The sequence below is a fragment of the Syngnathus typhle genome, linkage group LG5, assembly GCF_033458585.1.
Source record: "Syngnathus typhle isolate RoL2023-S1 ecotype Sweden linkage group LG5, RoL_Styp_1.0, whole genome shotgun sequence".
Classification (NCBI taxonomy): domain Eukaryota; kingdom Metazoa; phylum Chordata; class Actinopteri; order Syngnathiformes; family Syngnathidae; genus Syngnathus; species Syngnathus typhle.
The window spans coordinates 19446681-19465420 of record NC_083742.1 but is presented as its reverse complement, the minus strand read 5'-3'; the positions used below and the strand labels follow the sequence as shown (position 1 = coordinate 19465420).

The following is an 18740-nucleotide window of genomic DNA, read 5'->3' as shown; positions in this document are numbered from 1 at the left end:
CCGTGGTCCCTCTTTTCTTTAGGGATGTCAATATGGGTGCGCGGGAGGGGGGGCTGTCCAGATGCCAATTCCAAGCTGCCCTCCCCTTCAGCTGAAAATTTGTTAATTAACCGTGTTTCTCCGAAAGAGAGAGAGAGGGAGAGTGAAAAAGAGATGCCCTTTGTATTTGTGCCATTCATCGGAAGCCAGCTCTTTTTCTGAAGCTTTGCCAAATTAGCAAGAACAGATGAAAACGCTATGAAAGGTCTCTTAAGTGAATCCATATCTTTAATTAGTTTGCGTTGAGCTAAATAGAATATGGATGAGACACATTTATAAAAGTAGCAAGTCACGATATCTCAGCTGAAAATTCAAACCGAGGAGCGCTCGACTGTGAGGCAGAGCCGCTAAGAAACCGTGCCGTTCATATAATGAGAAAAAAAACACATTTAAACATGACTTAGGAGGGTGTGCGCACTTGTGCAACCACATTTTTCCAGCTGATTCTTCTCACTTCAGATTTTTTTTTTTCCTCAACCATTCCAGTTGAACAAATTCAATATTACATTGACAGTGTAAAAAAAAGGAGTATTTTTTGGCCCTTTTTTATATATATAATACAAATACTTTTAGACTTTTCTATCCGGTGTATATTTCTTGTCACACCTCAGTTTGAGTGATAAATGCGTGTGAGAACAATGACGCAAATAGCGCAAGTGTCATTTATGCACAGCCATCCTGTGCACTGAAACAAAGTGATCGTATCCTGAGGTGATGATGAAACGAAGGTGAGTGGCAGTGGTTCCATTTAGCTGGAAAACAAAAGCAAGTCACCAAAACAAGTTAGGTTTTACCCCCCGAGTTCATTCCATTAATTAAGTTTGACATTAGCACGTTGGACCTACTGAAATAGAATTTGTCTGAAGATGTCCCTCCGTGACTTTCAGTTCTGCAGGAAAATCAGTTAATTGGGATTTGTAAAGCAAGTGAATGACTAATACATGCATATTTTCATCATGCCTACCTTTCTCTGCCACAAACTCAAAGTGAGAGGCGTTTTGTGACGTATTCTTTTCTACTTTTAGGTGCTTGACTGCAAAAACAAAGCAAGAGGGGAGAGTCAACAGCCCCGTCCAGATGATTTAATTAACTCATCACCAAATTTCACGTAAACGAAATGAACAATAGCTGTGTTTGGATTTAGAATACAGCCTTGGAGAACATCTAACAATGCATGAGTCATCTGTTGGGCCTTGTCTGAGGGCATCATTATATAGCCCATTTTTTAAACTCATTTTTAGGAACACCTGAAGCCTTGAAAAGAAGATAACTTTACTTACATTGAGAGTTAACACTCACATTTAGATTCAACATTTAAAGTGCAATGATATTTGGACACAAGTATTTGATTTATATTCGGGCTGACAAATAGTGTTGTAAATATGCCAAAAAAAATGTGCTTCTTAATAATTCACAATTTCTTTTCACACATTGAAGCCAAATATGACAAAGGTCGTTTCATGGAGTGCCTAAGTAGTATATACATAATTCTCTAAATATGTTTTTGCATAAATGTATACTAATTGGTTACTTTCCGAGCTAAAATACAAAATAAAATGCATTTGTTTAAATGAATGAGATGCAATATAGGAAAAAAATACTTTACAAAGAAAGCAATGGTCACTTTTGAGCAAGACCGTCAGATATCAATTAAATTACACTAATAAATATAAACCAATTCCATTGATGATACATTGTTTGTTTTTTAAACACCCACCGTTGTAGCTGTCCATGGTCACTGAAGAAACGTTTGTCATTTCAGCAAAACGAATGATGAATTCTTGAGGAAACATTCCCGTGGACATCCAAAATGTGTTGGTGTTTCTGGTTTAAAAAATACAAATAGCAAAACTCAGGTAAGACTCGAAGTTTAGTCTACTGGAGCGGTTTACATACAGTGCTCTCAAAATAAAAACAAACAGGAGACCCTTACCCGTCGATAATGTTTTCCGGCGGGTGGTTCTCATCGTTGGAAGCAGCTACAACAACTTTCGCTCCTAAAGAACGAAGAGACGACTCGATCATGATAGAATTACGACAAAACACTGCCCCAAATGTGGTCTGATGTGCATGCAGAGCTTTGCTAGGACATCCAAACAACCGAGCGTTGCCACGCCAACGCCTAGCGTCGCATGATATATACGTCACCGTGTGCGACTGACGTCATATGCTCGACGCGTGCAGCTCGTTAGCTGTTTAGCTCTGAGCTGTGAATTTATCCCGTTGTTTTTATGGCGAATGGATGCCAGGGTGAGCTATTCGTGCGGGGTACGGGGCAGGTGAGTCACGGTGTTAACTAATAAAATTATAATATTATAAACGACACATCGGGCTTTTGTGTGATTGGAGCGAGCTAGCTTGGTAAGCTAACAAACCAACATGCTGTCGTCATTTAGATTGCGTACAAATCAATGAGATACCCAGATTCCGCTCAACTAATATTTTCTCTTTTCTAGAGTGATGACTCCGATATTTGGGATGACACCGCTTTGATAAAAGCCTATGATAAGGCTGTAGCGTCATTTAAGGTAACAAAATGAACTTTTTTTTTTTTTTTACTTTTTGTGTCAGTTACTCACAGATATGCTATTGTCGTGCTAGACTGCCCTTAAAGGGGAAGACGAGCCGCAAGCTTCGGTCAAGATCCCACCGGGCAAGAAGCGCAAGAATAATAAAAACAAGAACAGTAGGAAAAGAACGAATGCATTGCCAGATAAAGAGGTGAGGATGTATGCAAATGTCTTGTGTGTGTGCTTAAGAGAAAGTAAATGACATTTCCTGAATATATCATCATTTTATCCCAGTGGCAAGTTGGCGATTCTTGCTGCGCTTACTGGTCAGAAGACAGTCAACTGTACTCGGCTACCATCTCCTCCGTCGACAAGGAGAGGGCCACATGCGTCGTTGTCTACACCAACTATGGCAATGAAGAAGAGCAGAACCTCGCAGACTTGCTTTCAGAGATCTCTGAGAATGACGAAGAACCCAAAACCACGGTATGTTTTTTTTTTTTTTTTGCACCTCTATCTTGGGCACAAAAAGTTCTGAGCCTAACTACTTTGACACAATGAAAAAAGAAACCTTCACAGTCTTCCAGACGCAACTGAGCTTCACGCCTTTGCAGACTTCGATTGCCCAAGATGCTGCAATTAGTCCCAACTGCCGGGTGACGTGCCCTGCTCTTCAAAAATAGGGCGGTAAACATTGTATTTTCCTCGCAATTTAGACCCAGGAGGCAGAATCGTCCACAGAGGAGAGTGACAGGTCAAATGAACCAAACCAGCACAAGCAGCAACATCCGCACAGTAAAAGCCGAAAGGCCAACTTCCACAAGGTTCCTCCCCCTATGTGGGCTCCTGGATTCCCTCCTCCATGCCCGCCTCCCATGCCACCGTTCAGACAGGTATTGCAATGTAAAGTTTGTGTACTCCACGTATGTGCGGGTGTTCCACCTAATAAAATATTAACTAAATATGGTGACTTTTTTTTCCCCCCCTCCCAGGGTGGAAAAAGGCATGTGGGTAAACACGGGCATGCACCTCCTCCCTGGCATCCCATGATGCAATTCGGCCCACCGGTGAGTTTCATGACAATTAAGAGCACGTACTCGTTGTGAATTAAGTCTAGTATTGAGCTTCTTGCGTTGCTCTCGCTTTGCATGCTTTCAGATGATCCCTCCTCCTCCTCCCATGAGTCCCGAAATGGGAGATGACGAGGCCATGAGCAGCATGCTCATCTCCTGGTACATGAGTGGATACCACACAGGCTACTATCTGGTATGGATTGTTTCTTGGAGAACAGCGTATCCGGTCTGTTCTAAATGTATTTTCTGCTGGGGGTTTCCATTAGATCAAATTGTACTTTTTTTTTTTTCCCCCCCTAGGGTTTGAAACACGGTCGCAACGAAGCTGCCAAATGGACCAAACCGCACCAGAAGTGAAAAACAAGAAAGTGGCCGTTGTACTTGTTAGTGAATGCTCAACCAAGGGACGACAGTTTTGTATTCTCTGTAAATAGATTTAATAAAAGATATGAAATGAACACTCAGCAGCTGCCTCAATAATTGTCAGCGGAATTCAAAGCCCACCACAGTCTGCCTTCCTAAAGATGACGAATTGTTCTCATTAGATGATTCTGGTCCACTTAATGAAATGTCTGGCGACTTGGTTAATTGACGTCAACTTGCAATGGCACGTGTTGGCCAGCAGAAGTCAGACTCGTCTAAAGGAGTCCGGCATGCAGAAGATGGGCGAGAAATTAAATCAAGATTCTTCTCACAATAAGTTGTATCCATCCCTGAACCTCCTCCCAATATTTATTTATTTTTCATGCATTAACGTTGAGCTACCTCTGATCCAGGAAAAATCCCAGCACTGCATCTGTCACTTTAACACCCTGGATCAAGAGCTATGCAGGAACATATGGCCCACATGATTACAGTGTGGAGACACATCAATGAATGCAATCCTGCAAACCCTCAGGACGCTGGCATGGAAGTGATTTACTAGAGAGAGAAATTGAAAAGAGATGGGCAGAGGAAATATAGGGTTTTAAGTTTTTCTAAGATGAGTGGAATGAAAGCAAATGTCCCGTCGACCTAATGGATTTCCGCTCGCCTCTGGTGCGATTTGTTATAATTTCACGTTTCCCTTGATGTGACATCCTAAAAATGGTTCCTACTGTAAAAAGAGCCGTAACTATTCCCTTTTTATATTTAGAATATAGACGACCGCATGATTGTAGACTCCGTAGCCACAGTCATTCCTCTGGGTCCTCAATGCTTTGGTTCACTGAAAAGAAAGAAAAATAAAAAGATATTTCCCATGCTGGTGAGATGACACGTTCTTACAGCACGTTTAGAATACATACAAGTGTGAGAAAAATGGGTGAAATTGACTTTTGTGGAAATTCGGGAGTTTCCCTGTATGCTTGTCTCATCCTTTTTCTTTTTGTTTACCATGTGACCATCCTCCAGCTGCTCTGTCATTTTTTTTCTTCCATGATCAGCAGTTCCTTTGTTGATGCCATCAGTGTTGACTAGCTGCCATGTTTGTTTTTGCTGCGAGTGGGCAAAAATACGAGAGGAGATGAAAACGGAGCAGTTCCCAGCAAAATGGAGGGATTTGCAAAAAAAAAAAAAAAGAAGATGCAGATAAAAGCTAACCTATCTTTTCCTTCCAGATGGTTTTCAAATGTGCCATGACAAAGCACACACATAAGCACATTGCTTGCGTGAGGCTGAGCTGCCCAAAGGGCTTGCACGGAGCCCCCACCCCGAAAGGCGGGTGGGCCCGCTTGGAGAAAGCAAACCTCAAGCCCCCGATATCTGTCTACCCCCTACTGACCACAGCGGCATGAGACCTGTAAACATAATCACGCGCAGTCTGGGAGCAACACGCACGTCTTCCAGTAAGATCACATTGCAGCATGAGATGCACCGCCTCGAGCTATTTACACAAGCACCAAACATCCTGCTTAGAAATAACATATTCAACTTAGTGCTCCTTTTAACCACAAATGTGACACAAGTCATCTGGTTTATTTTCTTTGATAAAAGGGTGTGTAGACTTTTGATACCAACTGGAGACAAACTGTCAAAACTAACAATAAAAACATTATAATTACCGTATTTTCCGGACTATAATGCGCACCTAAAAACCTAAAATGTTCTCGAAAGCCGACAGTGCGCCTTATAGTCCAGTCCGCCTTATATATGGACCAAATTCCTAAATTTAAACTGGCCCAAAGCATTGTGTCATGAAATCAATCATAAGTGGCCCACTGAAGACTATGAATCATGACTCAAAAAGACTATGGATCATTATTTTGTGATTATAAAGTCATTTGTTGCGTCTGAAGTTGGAATAAAAAAGATAAAATGGAGAATGATTTGATTTGGATTCAAAATCTGACATGATGCATTAATGGTGCGCCTTATAGTCCGGTGCGCCTTAAATAAGGACAAAGTTTTAAAATGGGCCATTCATTGAAGGTGCGCCTTATAGTCCGGTGCGCCTTATAGTCCAGAAAATACGGTATTAGAAAAGATTGAACTCATGATCCAAAGCATACCACATCAATGTTGCAAAAGACAGGCCGGATATGGCACAGATGGAAAACTCTTCGTCGTGTATCTATCTTGTTATTGTACCAGGAAAGTCACAATGTGGCCATCTTTTAACAGAATGGCCTAGAATCCCATTTTCGCCTGACGCAATAATTACTTTTGAGATGGGAAAGCTGCAAAAAGGACAAATGTAGCTTGAGGAGCACTGACATGCCCCAGAAAGAACCTCGTGGTCCATCTTTGTAAATCTACATGTTTTAGGTCGATCTGATCTATTGTGAGATTGGTAAACATGCACGCATTCCTCCTGCGGGCTTTCATTTACCCAGCAGGTTTCCGTTCCAATGTGGATGTGGCCTCTGGTTCATTGTGACTGATCCTCCGTGACACTTTGACCTCCGTGAATTCCACTCACAGCAGGTCCGGTAAATAGCTGGTGTTGCCAAGGATGGGCCGTCACATTCCATGCTCACAACCCAAACCGTTTGAGTCTTTACTATGGTGACAAAGGCCACATATGACAGGTAGTGGAATGGCATTTCAAAAATGGACAGAACCATGCATTACAAATATTGTCATTTTGACATTCTTTAGTAAGGCAGTGGCATCAGTGGCAGATCATTAGTGAATAGTAAATACCGTTTTTTTCCTTGTATAATGCGCAAAATTTAACTAATTTATTGTCCTAAAATCTGGGGTGCGCATTATACATGGGTACAAAAAAATAAAAAAAATAATATATTTTTTTTATATAATAATATATATATATTTTTTTTTAATCCAGATATGATAGGGAGGCCGCCATTACTGATGCGCTTTCTTCTCCGCTGTTCACTTCAAACACGCTCCATACGAACACAATGCTCTCGTATCAGATGCTTGCTCACCTGCTCGTTTGCTGTCACAATGTAACCTTCACAAATCCGAAACATTTCTTCGCTATTGAGTTTGCTAGCGCATGCGCAGTGATACTGACCAGCAGAATAACATCCGGTTGTTCCCAAAGATGATCTTTTTTCTGAAATAATTTTACGTTTACGGACTTAAGTAGGAGTCAAAATTTGGGTGCGTATTATACATGGGTACAGGCTTTTTTCCAGCATCGACATGCCATTTTTAGGGTGCGTCTTATACATGGGGGCGCATTATACACGGAAAAAACGGTAGATGCTGTATAGTAAACAGGCATGTAAATTGTCTGTTTACAGTTTAATTATTAAAAAAAAAGAGTCTTGACTATGTCCTGAATATGCATTTGTTTCGTTACTGACATAAAAATGCGCTTAAATGTGGATGTTTTGATCCAACTCGTGCAGGTGTGTCAATTTAAGATTTTTTTTCAATTCTTTTACATGCAAAAAATATTTGCGATTTTTTCAATTCCCCTCAAGTATACTTTCTCTTTGGAGAAGTTGAACAGTGGCGACTGTGTTGTGAGGGGGCAGGCAGGCCACTCACATTACCGGTGGAAGTGTGTGTGAACGGACGGGGCAGGGCAAACTTTGGGCTTGGGCTCCGTCTGGTGCTTCATGACGACCACACGACATTTTGGGAAAGTTCTCCGAGAGGGGGAACTTTAAAGGATGAGTCCTTTCCGCTTGTGAAAAAGAAGCTTCATCGGTACGACGTGGGTCTCCCCGGTGTTGGCACCCGACACCTGGATCGGAGTTTGCTTTTCGGATTGAACTCTTGACGGACTCTCCCCGCGGTTGTCAGCAAGTATGTTTTGTCGGAATCAAACAACCCGAGCCACGGTTGCTCGCGGCTCGGCTCTTGAAATGGAGATACGGCGAGGGAAGTTCAGAAAAAGCTTGTACGTGAACACAACACAGGTAAGCAAAGCATCAACACGTCACAGCACACGCACACTCTATTTATGTCTTCTCTCTTGCACTTATTGAACTTCTGTACTGTTTTTCGTACTCTTGTTCAGTTTGTTGTCATCATTTTATGCTTTTGTGTTGTCCGAATTTTATTCTAAGAAGCGCCATAACGACCAATATTAAAATCCAGTAACGTAGAGGGCCTAAGTGTTCATCACAAACAGGGCAGTAGTTTTCGTTCTGAATTTATATTTATTGTCTGTATTATACACGAAAGTTAAATAAGAGTTGCAATCAAAGAAGGGGGTGCCCATCCAGGCCACTTTCATCTTAAAGGGTCCTGCCAATGTGAAATTAAATGCAAATGTATTTTACTGGATGAATTATTTTTTTAAAGATAATTTATATGCATATATGCACAGTTTGAATGATTAATTCAGTCATTCTTTTGCATACCACTAGAGCTGCTCAGCAATTGAAAATATATTTTAGTATCCCATAACCTATACGCTGCTAGCTTCTTTCATTTCTTCATCTACAACTACTATTAGTACTTTTACTCCTTTGACCCCGCCTCCACAAAAGTCAGCATTAATAAGAAAAAAGTATTTTTTGAAACGATTGAAGGCCTACTAAATTCCTGTGAGAACAGGCAGCATTGCTAAGAAACAAAACGCAAATAATATTCCTCCATTTCTTTAACTTTAACTGTCACTCATGTTGGACTCATTTGGCACACTCTTTTACCTCATTTTGAAGTCCACACGAGTACATTTAGCTCTGCTTTGTGGCTATTTTGCTTTAATTACACTCGAGAGCTGCACTGTCGTCAGATAAAAATTTTAATTGCCTTTCCTATTTACACTACTCTTCCCTACTATAGTATTTAACATTTTCTCCCCTTAAGCAAAACAATATAATTTCCCAACAGAGACTTGAGTGTTTTTGGTGTCCAGTTGTGGATCGGTAAAAACTCAAATGTAATTTCATTTCCCAACTTCTGCTTAATATTCCTCAACGGTTTAGTAATGTATGTAATTGTGCTGGGTTGTTTGCACCAGAAGTAATTAGGGTTTAATTTTTAATGCTACACTCATTTCTAGCTTTCCTCAGCAATTTTTGCAAATTCCATTACAACTTAAACCACGTGTGCTTTTCTATGTTTGATAGTAACACTGTGGCATTTGGTAATGGGGGGTGGGGGGGACTTGAGAAGTGGGTCAAAACTCCGCTGTTTATCACCAGATGCGAACGCATCCCACTTCCGGTCCACCCTGTCAACATCTGCTTTGTGTTAGCTACTGTATTTGAGCAGTGAAGAGCTGAGCACAAAGATTTCCAATTTAACCCCCCCAAACTGATTTTTCTAAAAACTCTTTACCCTTTCGGTGGCGGTGTTTTTTTCGATCAGGAGCCGCAATTTGCTGAATTCATCATCATCAAAAAAAAAAAAAAATAGATTGCAGTCTCTAAGCTTTTAAGAAGCACCCTGTGTTGGAGGTTTGTTATTGAGGTGCTGATAATAAGAAGATGGTGTGTAGGAGTGTGTGCAAGGGTGGTTTGGGGGTCGGAACTATAAATTGAAGTTTATGGAATATTAATGGTGCGATACCGAAAAATGGGGAAGGATAAGGTATCGATTCTGTCCCTCTATTTCCAGCACTGAGTCTCTGACCGTTGTGTGTGTTTTGGCCACGCTATCATTTGTACTCTCGGCTTATTTATGGGCTGTGTGGATTCATCTCGCATAGAAGCACCCTTTAACCTCCTGAAGTCATGCACACTCCATCGTTTATTGATCTGCTGTCGCAAGTCGTGCTGTATGTGCTGCAGAGGTCACATGTGACACCCTTCCTGGGAAAGCTGGAGTTGCTAAAGGAAGATTGGATGAGGATGTGATTTTCACGCTTTGCTGAGTGATCAAAGTCAAGGGGTAATGTACTTCAATATGTTCGTGCTGCAAAAAAAAAAATGACATCAAAACGACTTACTCACCACAACGGGTGTATTTAATCGAGCCTACCGTTACGAGTTAGCAGAAAACCGGGAATCGGCAATGGGCCGAGCATACTGCCCTGTGGAGCCCCTGCACTCAATGTGATGATCTTGGACTCTTTTTTTTGGCAGCCCCAGTTATTCACATGATTATAGACAGATTTGGACGCCCGAGTCTTTTATATGAGCTTCTGGAGAAGACATTGTGCTGAATTGTGAACTGTCAAAGGATATTTGATTTGTGCCTTTGAGATGGTGCCGCTTTAGGCTGAACCATTGTCGGTTTAAAAAGACTGCTCTGCAATTTAATTCGATGGTTATTGTAGAGAAAAGCTCTTGTTAGGACTCAACTTCAATCGTGCAGAATTGACCTTTAAATGCGCTTGATGTTCACTCGCCGATGATATCTGTGATTGGAGCAAAATGGTTAAAAGCCCGTGACAGTCAGCCAGTGAGCATTGATTTTTTTTTTTTAGCTATTTTGCTGCAGGCTGGAGGCAAATAGAGCTAAAAGTCCGACATTGTCAAAGTTACTGACACAAATATTGTCTAATTTGGCTGCTGGGTATGTGTGCGGGTCTATTTTGGTTTGAATGAAACGCTTGTAAGGCCTTTTCACGCTCTTCAAATCTGCTGTGTCAGCTCAAGCCACCCAAGACACTTACTACAATAATGAACATGGAATAGACTCTATTTTAAAGCTTTGTTATGTTTTTAACTCGGTGACGCTCACCGACCAGACCACTCCAGTGCGGTTAGCACCAAGTTTGCACGGCCTGCAAGTGGCTTGTCTGTCTGCGTGTGAGACGGCGCGCCCTTCTGCCCACAACGCTTTTAAAAGTGCTTTGAGTTGGCCAGTTGTGTGTCGACGAAAGCTTTTACAAGTGCTTGGGTTTTTGCTGCTTCCTCCACCCTGAACATCCCCCCGACGATTGCGGCCCAAGTTGGGTACCGTTTTTTTCCATGTATAATGCACAAAATTTAACTAATTTATTGTCCTAAAATCTGGGGTGCGCATTATACATGGGTAAAAACATGTTTGTTTTTTTTGTTGTTTTTTTTTTATCCGGAGATGATACGGAGGCCGCCATTACGGATGCGCTTTCTTCTCTGCTGTTCACTTCAAACACGCTCCATACGAACACAACCCGAGCACCTGCTCGTTTGCTGTCACAATGTACCCTACACAAATCCGAAACATTTCTTCGCTATCGAGTTTGCTAGCGCATGCGCAGTGATACTGACTGGCAGAATAACATCAGTTTGTTCCCAAAGATGATCTTTTTTCTGAAATAATTTTACGTTTACGGACTTAAGTAGGACTCAAAATCTGGGTGCGTATTATACATGGGTACAGGCTTTTTTCCAGCATCAACATGCCATTTTTAGGGTGCGTATTATACATGGGGGCGCATTATACATGGAAAAAAACGGTAGTACTCTTGTAGCAGTTTCTTTTAGCTAATGCTAATTTGCTTACTTACAGGGAGGCTGGGAGGTCATATCCATGTTGCCATGGCAACGCTTCTGCCGCAAATAAATAAATGAAAGCAGAACCTTAGACTGTGAGCCAGTTGAAGCCAGAGTGGTGTCCAAGGAATGACAAAATAGTCTTTCAGTGCCTCAAAGGAACTCTGTGTACCCGCTGAGCAATGAAGTCCCCCAGCCTCAAACGCTTTCCTTCGACACAAAATACCAAAACAGGTGCTCCAGAGTACACACGCGCGACTTTCCAGATTTGCCGGAGTCAGGTCAAATTCAGGGAGTGCGTTGATGTGTCCAAAAAAAAAAAAAAGCACTCTTAAAATTCAAAACCAAATTCCACCGGCCGCATCCTTGGAAGCTCGCTCGCTATGCCGAGGGACAGTCTGGCCAGCAAATGTTTAACATGTTTTTATAAAGTGACACAAACTCTGCATGTATATTGCCGTAGGACCATCATTTCTTCTTTGCCTCTGCATGAGTGCTTCCACAAATGTAAAGAAAAAAAAAAACATTTAATCGTCTGTTTTTTCACTTCCTTCAAGCCATGAGAACAAATCAGCCATGTCCAACCTACTAAGCATAGAAATGAATTGGTTGTTTCAAAACACAACATGGTTCATTCAAAAGATTTTATTTGTTTCAATGCCAAATTCCAACGGAAAAAAAATACTCGCTATGATGCATAATGGATCACTTTGTAAGAATTTCACACACCACTGGTAATGTCCTTGTTGCAATGCGACACTCACCTTCAATCTACATTTGCATCTGTACATACTGACTGAAAATGAGTTCACTTGTTTGCGGGGGCGCAAATAAGCACACGCACTCTCGGCATCTGTCTTTGTTTAATCATGTTTTCATCTTGCGATTGATGAGTGACCTTGTCACTAATGGTGGAGCTAGAATTTTTGTCTTTTGACTTTAAAGCTGCTTCCAAGGAGGGGGAAAAATGATTACCGTAATTTTCGGACTATAAGCCGCACCAGCCATAAAATGCCCCAAAGAGTGAAAAAAAACCCATATATATGTATATAAGTCGCTCCTGAGTATAAGTCGCCCCCCAAACTATGAAAAAAAACGCGACTTATAGTCCGAAAATTACGGTATACATTTTTATTACATGTTCTCTATGTAGAAGAGGCGAAAACCTGGAGAGAAAAAAAATCTGTAAAAATCAATTATCGTTTGTCTGGGTTCAACCATATTTGGGGGGGATGCGTGCCCTCACGGGCCCCCCTCTAACTCCGCCAATGCTTTTCGCTGTTTTAAGTCATACACTTTTTTTTTCCATGTGAATACGGTCATAGATGTCTACGTCTAGTTTCTTTGCGAGTCCAGTCATACACAGACTAGCATGTCCATTGAAAGAAAGATCCCGCATCAGCATAGTCGCAGCTGTGAGTCACATTTAACCATCTGTTGCTACACGCTCCTCCATCTTTATCTTTTGCCATCCCAACTCCGATTAGTCATTCATTGCATCTGTTGCTTGTGTCAGCCTCGCGCTCACTCTCGCATTCAGACAGTGATGAAGCGCCCTGGTGGCGTACTGTGCAGGTTGCGCAACAGTCTCACCCGACACCGTGATGTTAATAAGACTTTGAAATGGCTGTCATGCTCCAGGAATTCAGCACTGTCTATGCCCGCTATATAGTAAGACAGAGTTGAACACAATCTCCTGCAAGAGCCTGGAGCATTTGATTCATAGGGGTAAGTTGAGTTGGGTAACCTTTGACGACATTATTGTCTTTGTAAAAGGAGACTTTTTTGGTCCAGTTCTTGTGTTGAATCTCAGGCGTCCCCCTGATGTTATGGCTGCTCATCATTCACATCCTTCCACATTCATTTCCTGTCAACCTGTACTATCCCTTGGAGGCTTGCATTATGTGGGACAATCTTCTGCTTTGAGCCTCAGGTCCCCTGATGCTAAGTTAAATACCCCCCCCCCCCCTCCACATCCCACCCTCCAAAGTGCTAACCCACTTTCCCGAACACTTGGGAAGTCCTCTTTTGTCTTCACCTCCACGCTGTCAGAGAAGACTACTCTGTTCTGTCTTTTTGGTTTTATCCCTCCATCTTTTTTCTTGCTTCATCAACATGATCACCCACAGGCGGAAAGCATGTTTCCGCGTGACAACATTGGACAAAACGTTGTCAGCGGAATGTGGAAGTGATCTGTTTTAATGACTTTTACACATGATGGTTTCTCTGATGGATGGCTCCAACCAAAGCGGATTCAGCCCCCGATGTGTTAAATATATCATGCATCAGCATTTTCAGCAATGACTTGACCATGTCTCCTACTGGGAAGACTTTTTATGTTGGAATAGCAAATGAGTTCTAGCAAACTGTCCAAAATGTCCTAAAATGAAGATTCAAATTCATGTTATATTTGTATAACGTCATTTATTCATTCATTCATTCATTTATTTATTTATTTATTTATTTATTTATTTATTTATTTATTTATTTATTTATTTATTTATTTATTTATTTATTTATTTATTTATTTATTTATTTATTTATTTATTTATTTATTTATTTATTTATTTATTTATTTATTTATTTATTTATTTATTGAACAAGTTGTTGTTTCTTTAGTCATGTCCAACAGAGGGCGCCATTGCTCTATTTTAGTCCTACCAGAGTTGAAGGTTTGCCCTCCTTTAAGTTCTTTGGCACTTTTACGGAGCTCCAGTTTGTTTTCATCATGCAACCATAAATGAATATTTTTTATGGTTTAACTAAGGCAACATGGAAAATACGTGACAGTTCTTAGGTTAAGGCTGGCTTTGGTCTTCTTTTGTGGAGTTTTGATGTTTGTGAGTCTAAAATCTAAGCAGTCCAAAATTGATGGAATGCTTTCCCTCAAATCAACATAAAACTGCTCAGATGGGCCTCGGCAATTTAATGGAGATAAATGAACCGCTGCATCTGTCGAGAGCCAAGTTCCGCCCCCAACCTGCTGATGCTGACATGGAATTCCTTTTTAGATGAATCCAGACTTCTTGAATGATTTGTGCGTCTGGGATCGAGTAGAATTTCCAACATGACTCGCCCTCCTTTTCCATGCGAAGGTAAATTAGAAGCCAGATCAGAGAGTGGAACTCATACACCTAATAACAAGGTGGGCTGCGGATGAGATTTATGTTGTCACGGTGACAGACTTATGACCACCATGCCGTCGGCGCAGGTCTTTTCTTCACGCGGCGTAACCAAGGACTGACCTCCAGGAGGATTTCTCCATGATACGTCTGCTTTTACGGCTCATCACTCGCCGCTGTCACCGGGCCCAGCCGTGACTGTGGAATTGAAAACCTGTTACAATCTTTTTTTTCTTTTTTTTTTGGGAGGACAAAGGGTGTTACCTTTCAGACACGCTTCACGCTTTAAAATAACAAACTTTGCTGGAGGAAACAAATATCACATGTATAGTGAGAGTAAAGTCGAAGTGTGGGAAATGCCAAAAGAGGCCCCTGATTCTTCCAGATGCTTCCCACAGCGTTTAGGTGTGTTTCTCCTTTGTGTGTATTCAAGGGTAATTGTTTATGTGCGTTTCAGTGAGTGGGCGACGTTTGGTCTTCAAATCGGGTCAAGATAACAGTCAGTATTCCGTATTTATTGTGATTAGGGGGCCTGTTAAGTTTGGGCTCCTATGTTCTGCTACTACAAACATCTTGTAATTTCCACGCAGGGACGGGGAGAACATGCAAACTCCACACGGGAAGGTTGTAGCTCCGATTCAAATCTCCAAACTCAGACCTGTGAGGCTCATGTACTAACAACTCAAGGTAGTCTTTAAAGTTAGTGTGCTATAAAAAATAAAAAAATAGAGCTGTCAAAATGAATTGATTACCGTATTTTCCGGACTATAAGGCGCACTGGACTATAAGGCGCACCCTTAATGCATCATGTCAGATTTTTAATCCAAATCAAATCATTCTCCAGTTTATCTTTTTTATTTCAACTTCAGACGCAACAAATGACTTTATAATCACAAAATAATGATCCATAGTCTTTTTGATTCATGATTCATAGTCTTCAGCGGGCCACTTGTGATTGATTTCATGACACAATGCTTCGGGCCAGTTTCAATTCAGGAATTTGGTCTATATATAAGGCGCACTGGACTATAAGGCGCACTGTCGGCTTTTCAGAAAATTTTAGGTTTTTAGGTGCGCCTTATAGTCTCAAACTCGGAACTGGTCCAGATCTGTTTGCTGAGTCGATTCTACATGAGTAACTCAAACCGCTGCGGGTCACTCAACGGTTTATCTGATCCGACATTGTAGCATGCATATCATGTGAGCGCACACTGCTAAAAATAAAAGCGCTAACATTAACTTGCGTGGTAGCCTCGCCTTTCACTTGCCACTTTGCAACCCTATGCTTCCAAATTTTTTGCAAGGATGACCTTCCTCTCCCCCCTCACACACCAGAGATTGCAAGAACGAGCCACAAATTCTGGATGTCCCACAGATGCACTTCCAAATCTTCTTCAATGTTTTCCCAGAAGAATGGAAGCTGTTAAATGGGGTCCAATTCCATACCCCCCCTAAAAAAAAAAAAAAAAAAACATTCTCCAGCACATTCCTTGGCACGTTCCAAAAAGCATCCAAATCCCGTCCTTCGTAACGGTCAAGTCAACTATTTCTCTTTCGACCTCAAGAACAATAAATCTCTTGCTCTTAGTGTGTGTATGTTGATGTCTGTGACACATTAGCTGGGGTTGATTTAAAGTGAGTAGGGCGGAGGCTTTCCTCGGGGAAATGACCCCGGCCGGCTTTGCTACCGGCACGGCTGGCTCTCCTCCTCACCACTCAAAAGGCTTTTAAAGCTCCTTTTGTTTTGATTGTCTGACTCTGTAAAAGTGTATGGCCGTGCGTTGGTAGGTCATCTAAAGGTCCGGCATGATGAGTGAAAGGCTGCTCCACCATCATGTGACCACCGAATGCGTGCTTTAATGAAGGATTTTCAGACAAATATGCAATTCCGCTTTTCTTGCACGTGCTCGGTATCGCCCACGTCCAAAGCACACCATCTGCATGGCTGCTGTAGCACGCAGGTTCCCTTTGCATTTGTGACAGGAGCTGTAAATTGAACAGTTGAAAGGCACATGGTGTGGATTTAAAGATTTTTTTTTTTTTTGCGGGGGGAATCTGCGGGCCAGAAAGGAAACAGGCCTTGGCTTTGAGGTGACATATTTCTTCCTGCAAAAACAACTCCTTGACGTCTCAGTGTGTTTGCAATGTGGAACACCGGATCAGATGGAGGGCCGTGGATGTTGGATATGGCTCTTGAGGTGACATTAAATCAATATTTAAAAGGCTATGATAAATGATTGAAGCGCTCTTTAACACTGGGGTGATGCCATGTAAAATATGCATGGGACCTTGGCGAAATCCTCGTGACCCACTGATATATACATTCATCTGTGCAGTTGTTTCAAAATAAAAAACAGTCTTCTAATATTCCTCAATCTTAACTGACATTTTGAGGGCATGCAGAAGAGAATTCCGTTGCAACAAATCAGCCGGCGCAATTATTCCCGCTGCGTTTGTCTCCGAGCAAAATGACCGCATTCATCAGAATAATCTCATGAGAGACAAAAAAAATTGCACCGAAGGACGCGAGTCGTATCGTTGAAGCAAATTCCTCTTCGTCAGCTGCCACGAAGGACAAAGGCTTCAAGCTGTGTGCGTCGGATTATACTTATAACTATCAATATGTCAGCAAGCATGACAATACTTTCAGTCTCCCACGCTTTTTCTCTTTGTCACATCGGATGAAACGTGCCCCTAATTCTTAATATTGAAAATGTCATTGACTGCAGTGCAGTGTCAATCTTCCACCAACAGAGGGTGCTAGTAGACAGTTTCCTGTATCGGAAAGTAAACAAATCACTAAGTAGGGTTCTGTTGTATTTAAAGTTGGAGTACTTTTTGGGTTTATTTAGCAAAGATTTTATGTGCAATACATAATAAAATCGTATTTTTTCCGTGCATCCATATAAATAATGTTGATTGATTGGTTGAGCGCTTTTGTATTGCATGGTAAGGGTACTCCACATACATATATAATTGAATTGTATTTACTTCATTTTCAATTTAATTTCTATTCCATTGACGTTCTATATGTTTGAGTTTACTGCCAGCTGTCAGCACTTCATTCCCTCTTTAATAACAACAAAGCCTTCCCCACCCGCTCTGCTTGAGCGAAACATAGATTTTGCTGTTTATTTGTTTAAAAGGGCGTGGAGGTATTTGCAGTGCGCTCACTTTACGTTTCCCCGTTTGTGTTTTTTGAAAATTATTTTTGAAATCATGGCTATCTCCAGACAGGCGCGTCGTAGGGGTTAATTTAGGGGAGGGGAGGGGGGGGGCGTGGGGGTTACAAGGAGAGGAAGGCGCACACTGGGCCAGTTGTGCCGGTCACTCCCGCAGAGGCGATGGCCTTTTTGTCAAGAGTTCTCTTGTCTTCGCCCAGGACACCCTCTCGCATTGACAATCGTGACAGTGGCGCACAAAGGAGGAGAGAGATGCATTTTCAAAGGCGCCATTCTTTCCCGATTGGGTGGTGACCGCGGGGCGCCTTGGGTGGATCATTGTGCAAAACTTGGAGGAGGTGAACAACACGCGGATGAGTTGCGGGAGCATCTCGTCACCCCGTTGGCGTTTTTGGATCAGCCGCTCCAAGTTTTTACGCATCGCTTTTACGCACCGGGTTGCTGTCAACGCGCACGTCTTTGTGGAGTTGTCTTGGGTCTGGTACCTGTCAGAGTGATATTCCAATGATGTGACGTCACGATCTCGGTGGTTTAAAAAAAAAAAAAAAGACAAACTTCTGGATCTGTCTCTACCTAAAGGATGCCGCTTGATAAACTGACAAACATGGAGGAAAAACTGTGGATATTGGAGGACCTGAATATGATGTACATCCGGCAGATTGCTCTCAGTTTGCAGGTAAAAAGTTATATGACTATTTCGTATTCTGCAGTTCGATTTGAGAGATATTAGTTGGAAGAATATTTTTATTATTGCAATGTAGTGTGGAACTGCACTGCATCACACTGACAGCTGTTTCTGATCTTTAGTAACATGATTTAGTAACAAGACATTAATCCAGATCAAACATCAATTAAAATCAGATTGCTCTCACACATGTAAAAGCTGTTTGTAATTACTTTGATTTTATTTATTTTTCTGCATAATGCGGAATAATTCTCCGTGGCGGTGTCGAACTCTCGTAATACTTTTTTTTAGCCCCCAATGTCTCAGCCCAACAGAAAATATAAACAAGCTTTGTGAACTACAACTCACTTTTCCTCA

The 18740-nt window shown here is 41.7% G+C and overlaps 3 protein-coding genes across 7 annotated transcripts in view; 2 read left to right on the top strand and 1 right to left on the bottom strand.

Moving 5' to 3' along the window:
- Positions 1–249: 249 nt before the first annotated feature.
- Positions 250–2186, bottom strand: hspb11 (heat shock protein, alpha-crystallin-related, b11). Its single transcript, XM_061278672.1, has 5 exons — positions 1973–2186; positions 1757–1863; positions 1004–1072; positions 885–928; positions 250–791 (listed from the first exon to the last, which is right to left on the bottom strand). Exons 1-5 carry the CDS (start codon positions 2062–2064, stop codon positions 699–701), a joined length of 405 nt encoding a protein of 134 aa, XP_061134656.1. The 5' UTR covers positions 2065–2186; the 3' UTR covers positions 250–698.
- smn1 (survival of motor neuron 1, telomeric) lies at positions 2179–4080 on the top strand. The gene is made up of 8 exons (XM_061278671.1): positions 2179–2318; positions 2496–2567; positions 2641–2760; positions 2844–3035; positions 3266–3442; positions 3542–3616; positions 3708–3815; positions 3923–4080. Exons 1-8 carry the CDS (start codon positions 2271–2273, stop codon positions 3977–3979), a joined length of 849 nt encoding a protein of 282 aa, XP_061134655.1. The 5' UTR covers positions 2179–2270; the 3' UTR covers positions 3980–4080.
- A 3477-nt stretch (positions 4081–7557) lies between these two features.
- The window catches only part of rtkna (rhotekin a), a 34505-nt gene continuing 23322 nt past the window's right edge, over positions 7558–18740 (top strand). For 2 of the 5 annotated variants that reach the window (XM_061278176.1, XM_061278181.1), the window contains exon 1: positions 7558–7938. In XM_061278176.1, coding sequence (XP_061134160.1) covers positions 7828–7938 — 111 coding nt within the window. In that variant the 5' untranslated portion in view covers positions 7558–7827. Of the gene's footprint in view, positions 7939–17814; positions 18375–18740 lie in introns of those variants that run through there. The other 3 variants (XM_061278174.1, XM_061278180.1, XM_061278177.1) reach the window with 2 other exon arrangements.

Coding starts and splice junctions, on each gene's coding strand:
- hspb11 (XM_061278672.1), bottom strand. CDS start 2,064: ATGATCGAGTCGTCTCTTCGTTCTTTAGGAGCGAAAGTTGTTGTAGCT. Junction 1,073..1,756: donor GACCATGGACAGCTACAACG/GTGGGTGTTTAA, acceptor TTGTTTTTGCAG/TCAAGCACCTAAAAGTAGAA. Junction 929..1,003: donor TGAGTTTGTGGCAGAGAAAG/GTAGGCATGATG, acceptor ATTTTCCTGCAG/AACTGAAAGTCACGGAGGGA.
- smn1 (XM_061278671.1), top strand. CDS start 2,271: ATGGCGAATGGATGCCAGGGTGAGCTATTCGTGCGGGGTACGGGGCAG. Junction 2,568..2,640: donor AGGCTGTAGCGTCATTTAAG/GTAACAAAATGA, acceptor TTGTCGTGCTAG/ACTGCCCTTAAAGGGGAAGA. Junction 3,443..3,541: donor CCATGCCACCGTTCAGACAG/GTATTGCAATGT, acceptor CCCCCCTCCCAG/GGTGGAAAAAGGCATGTGGG.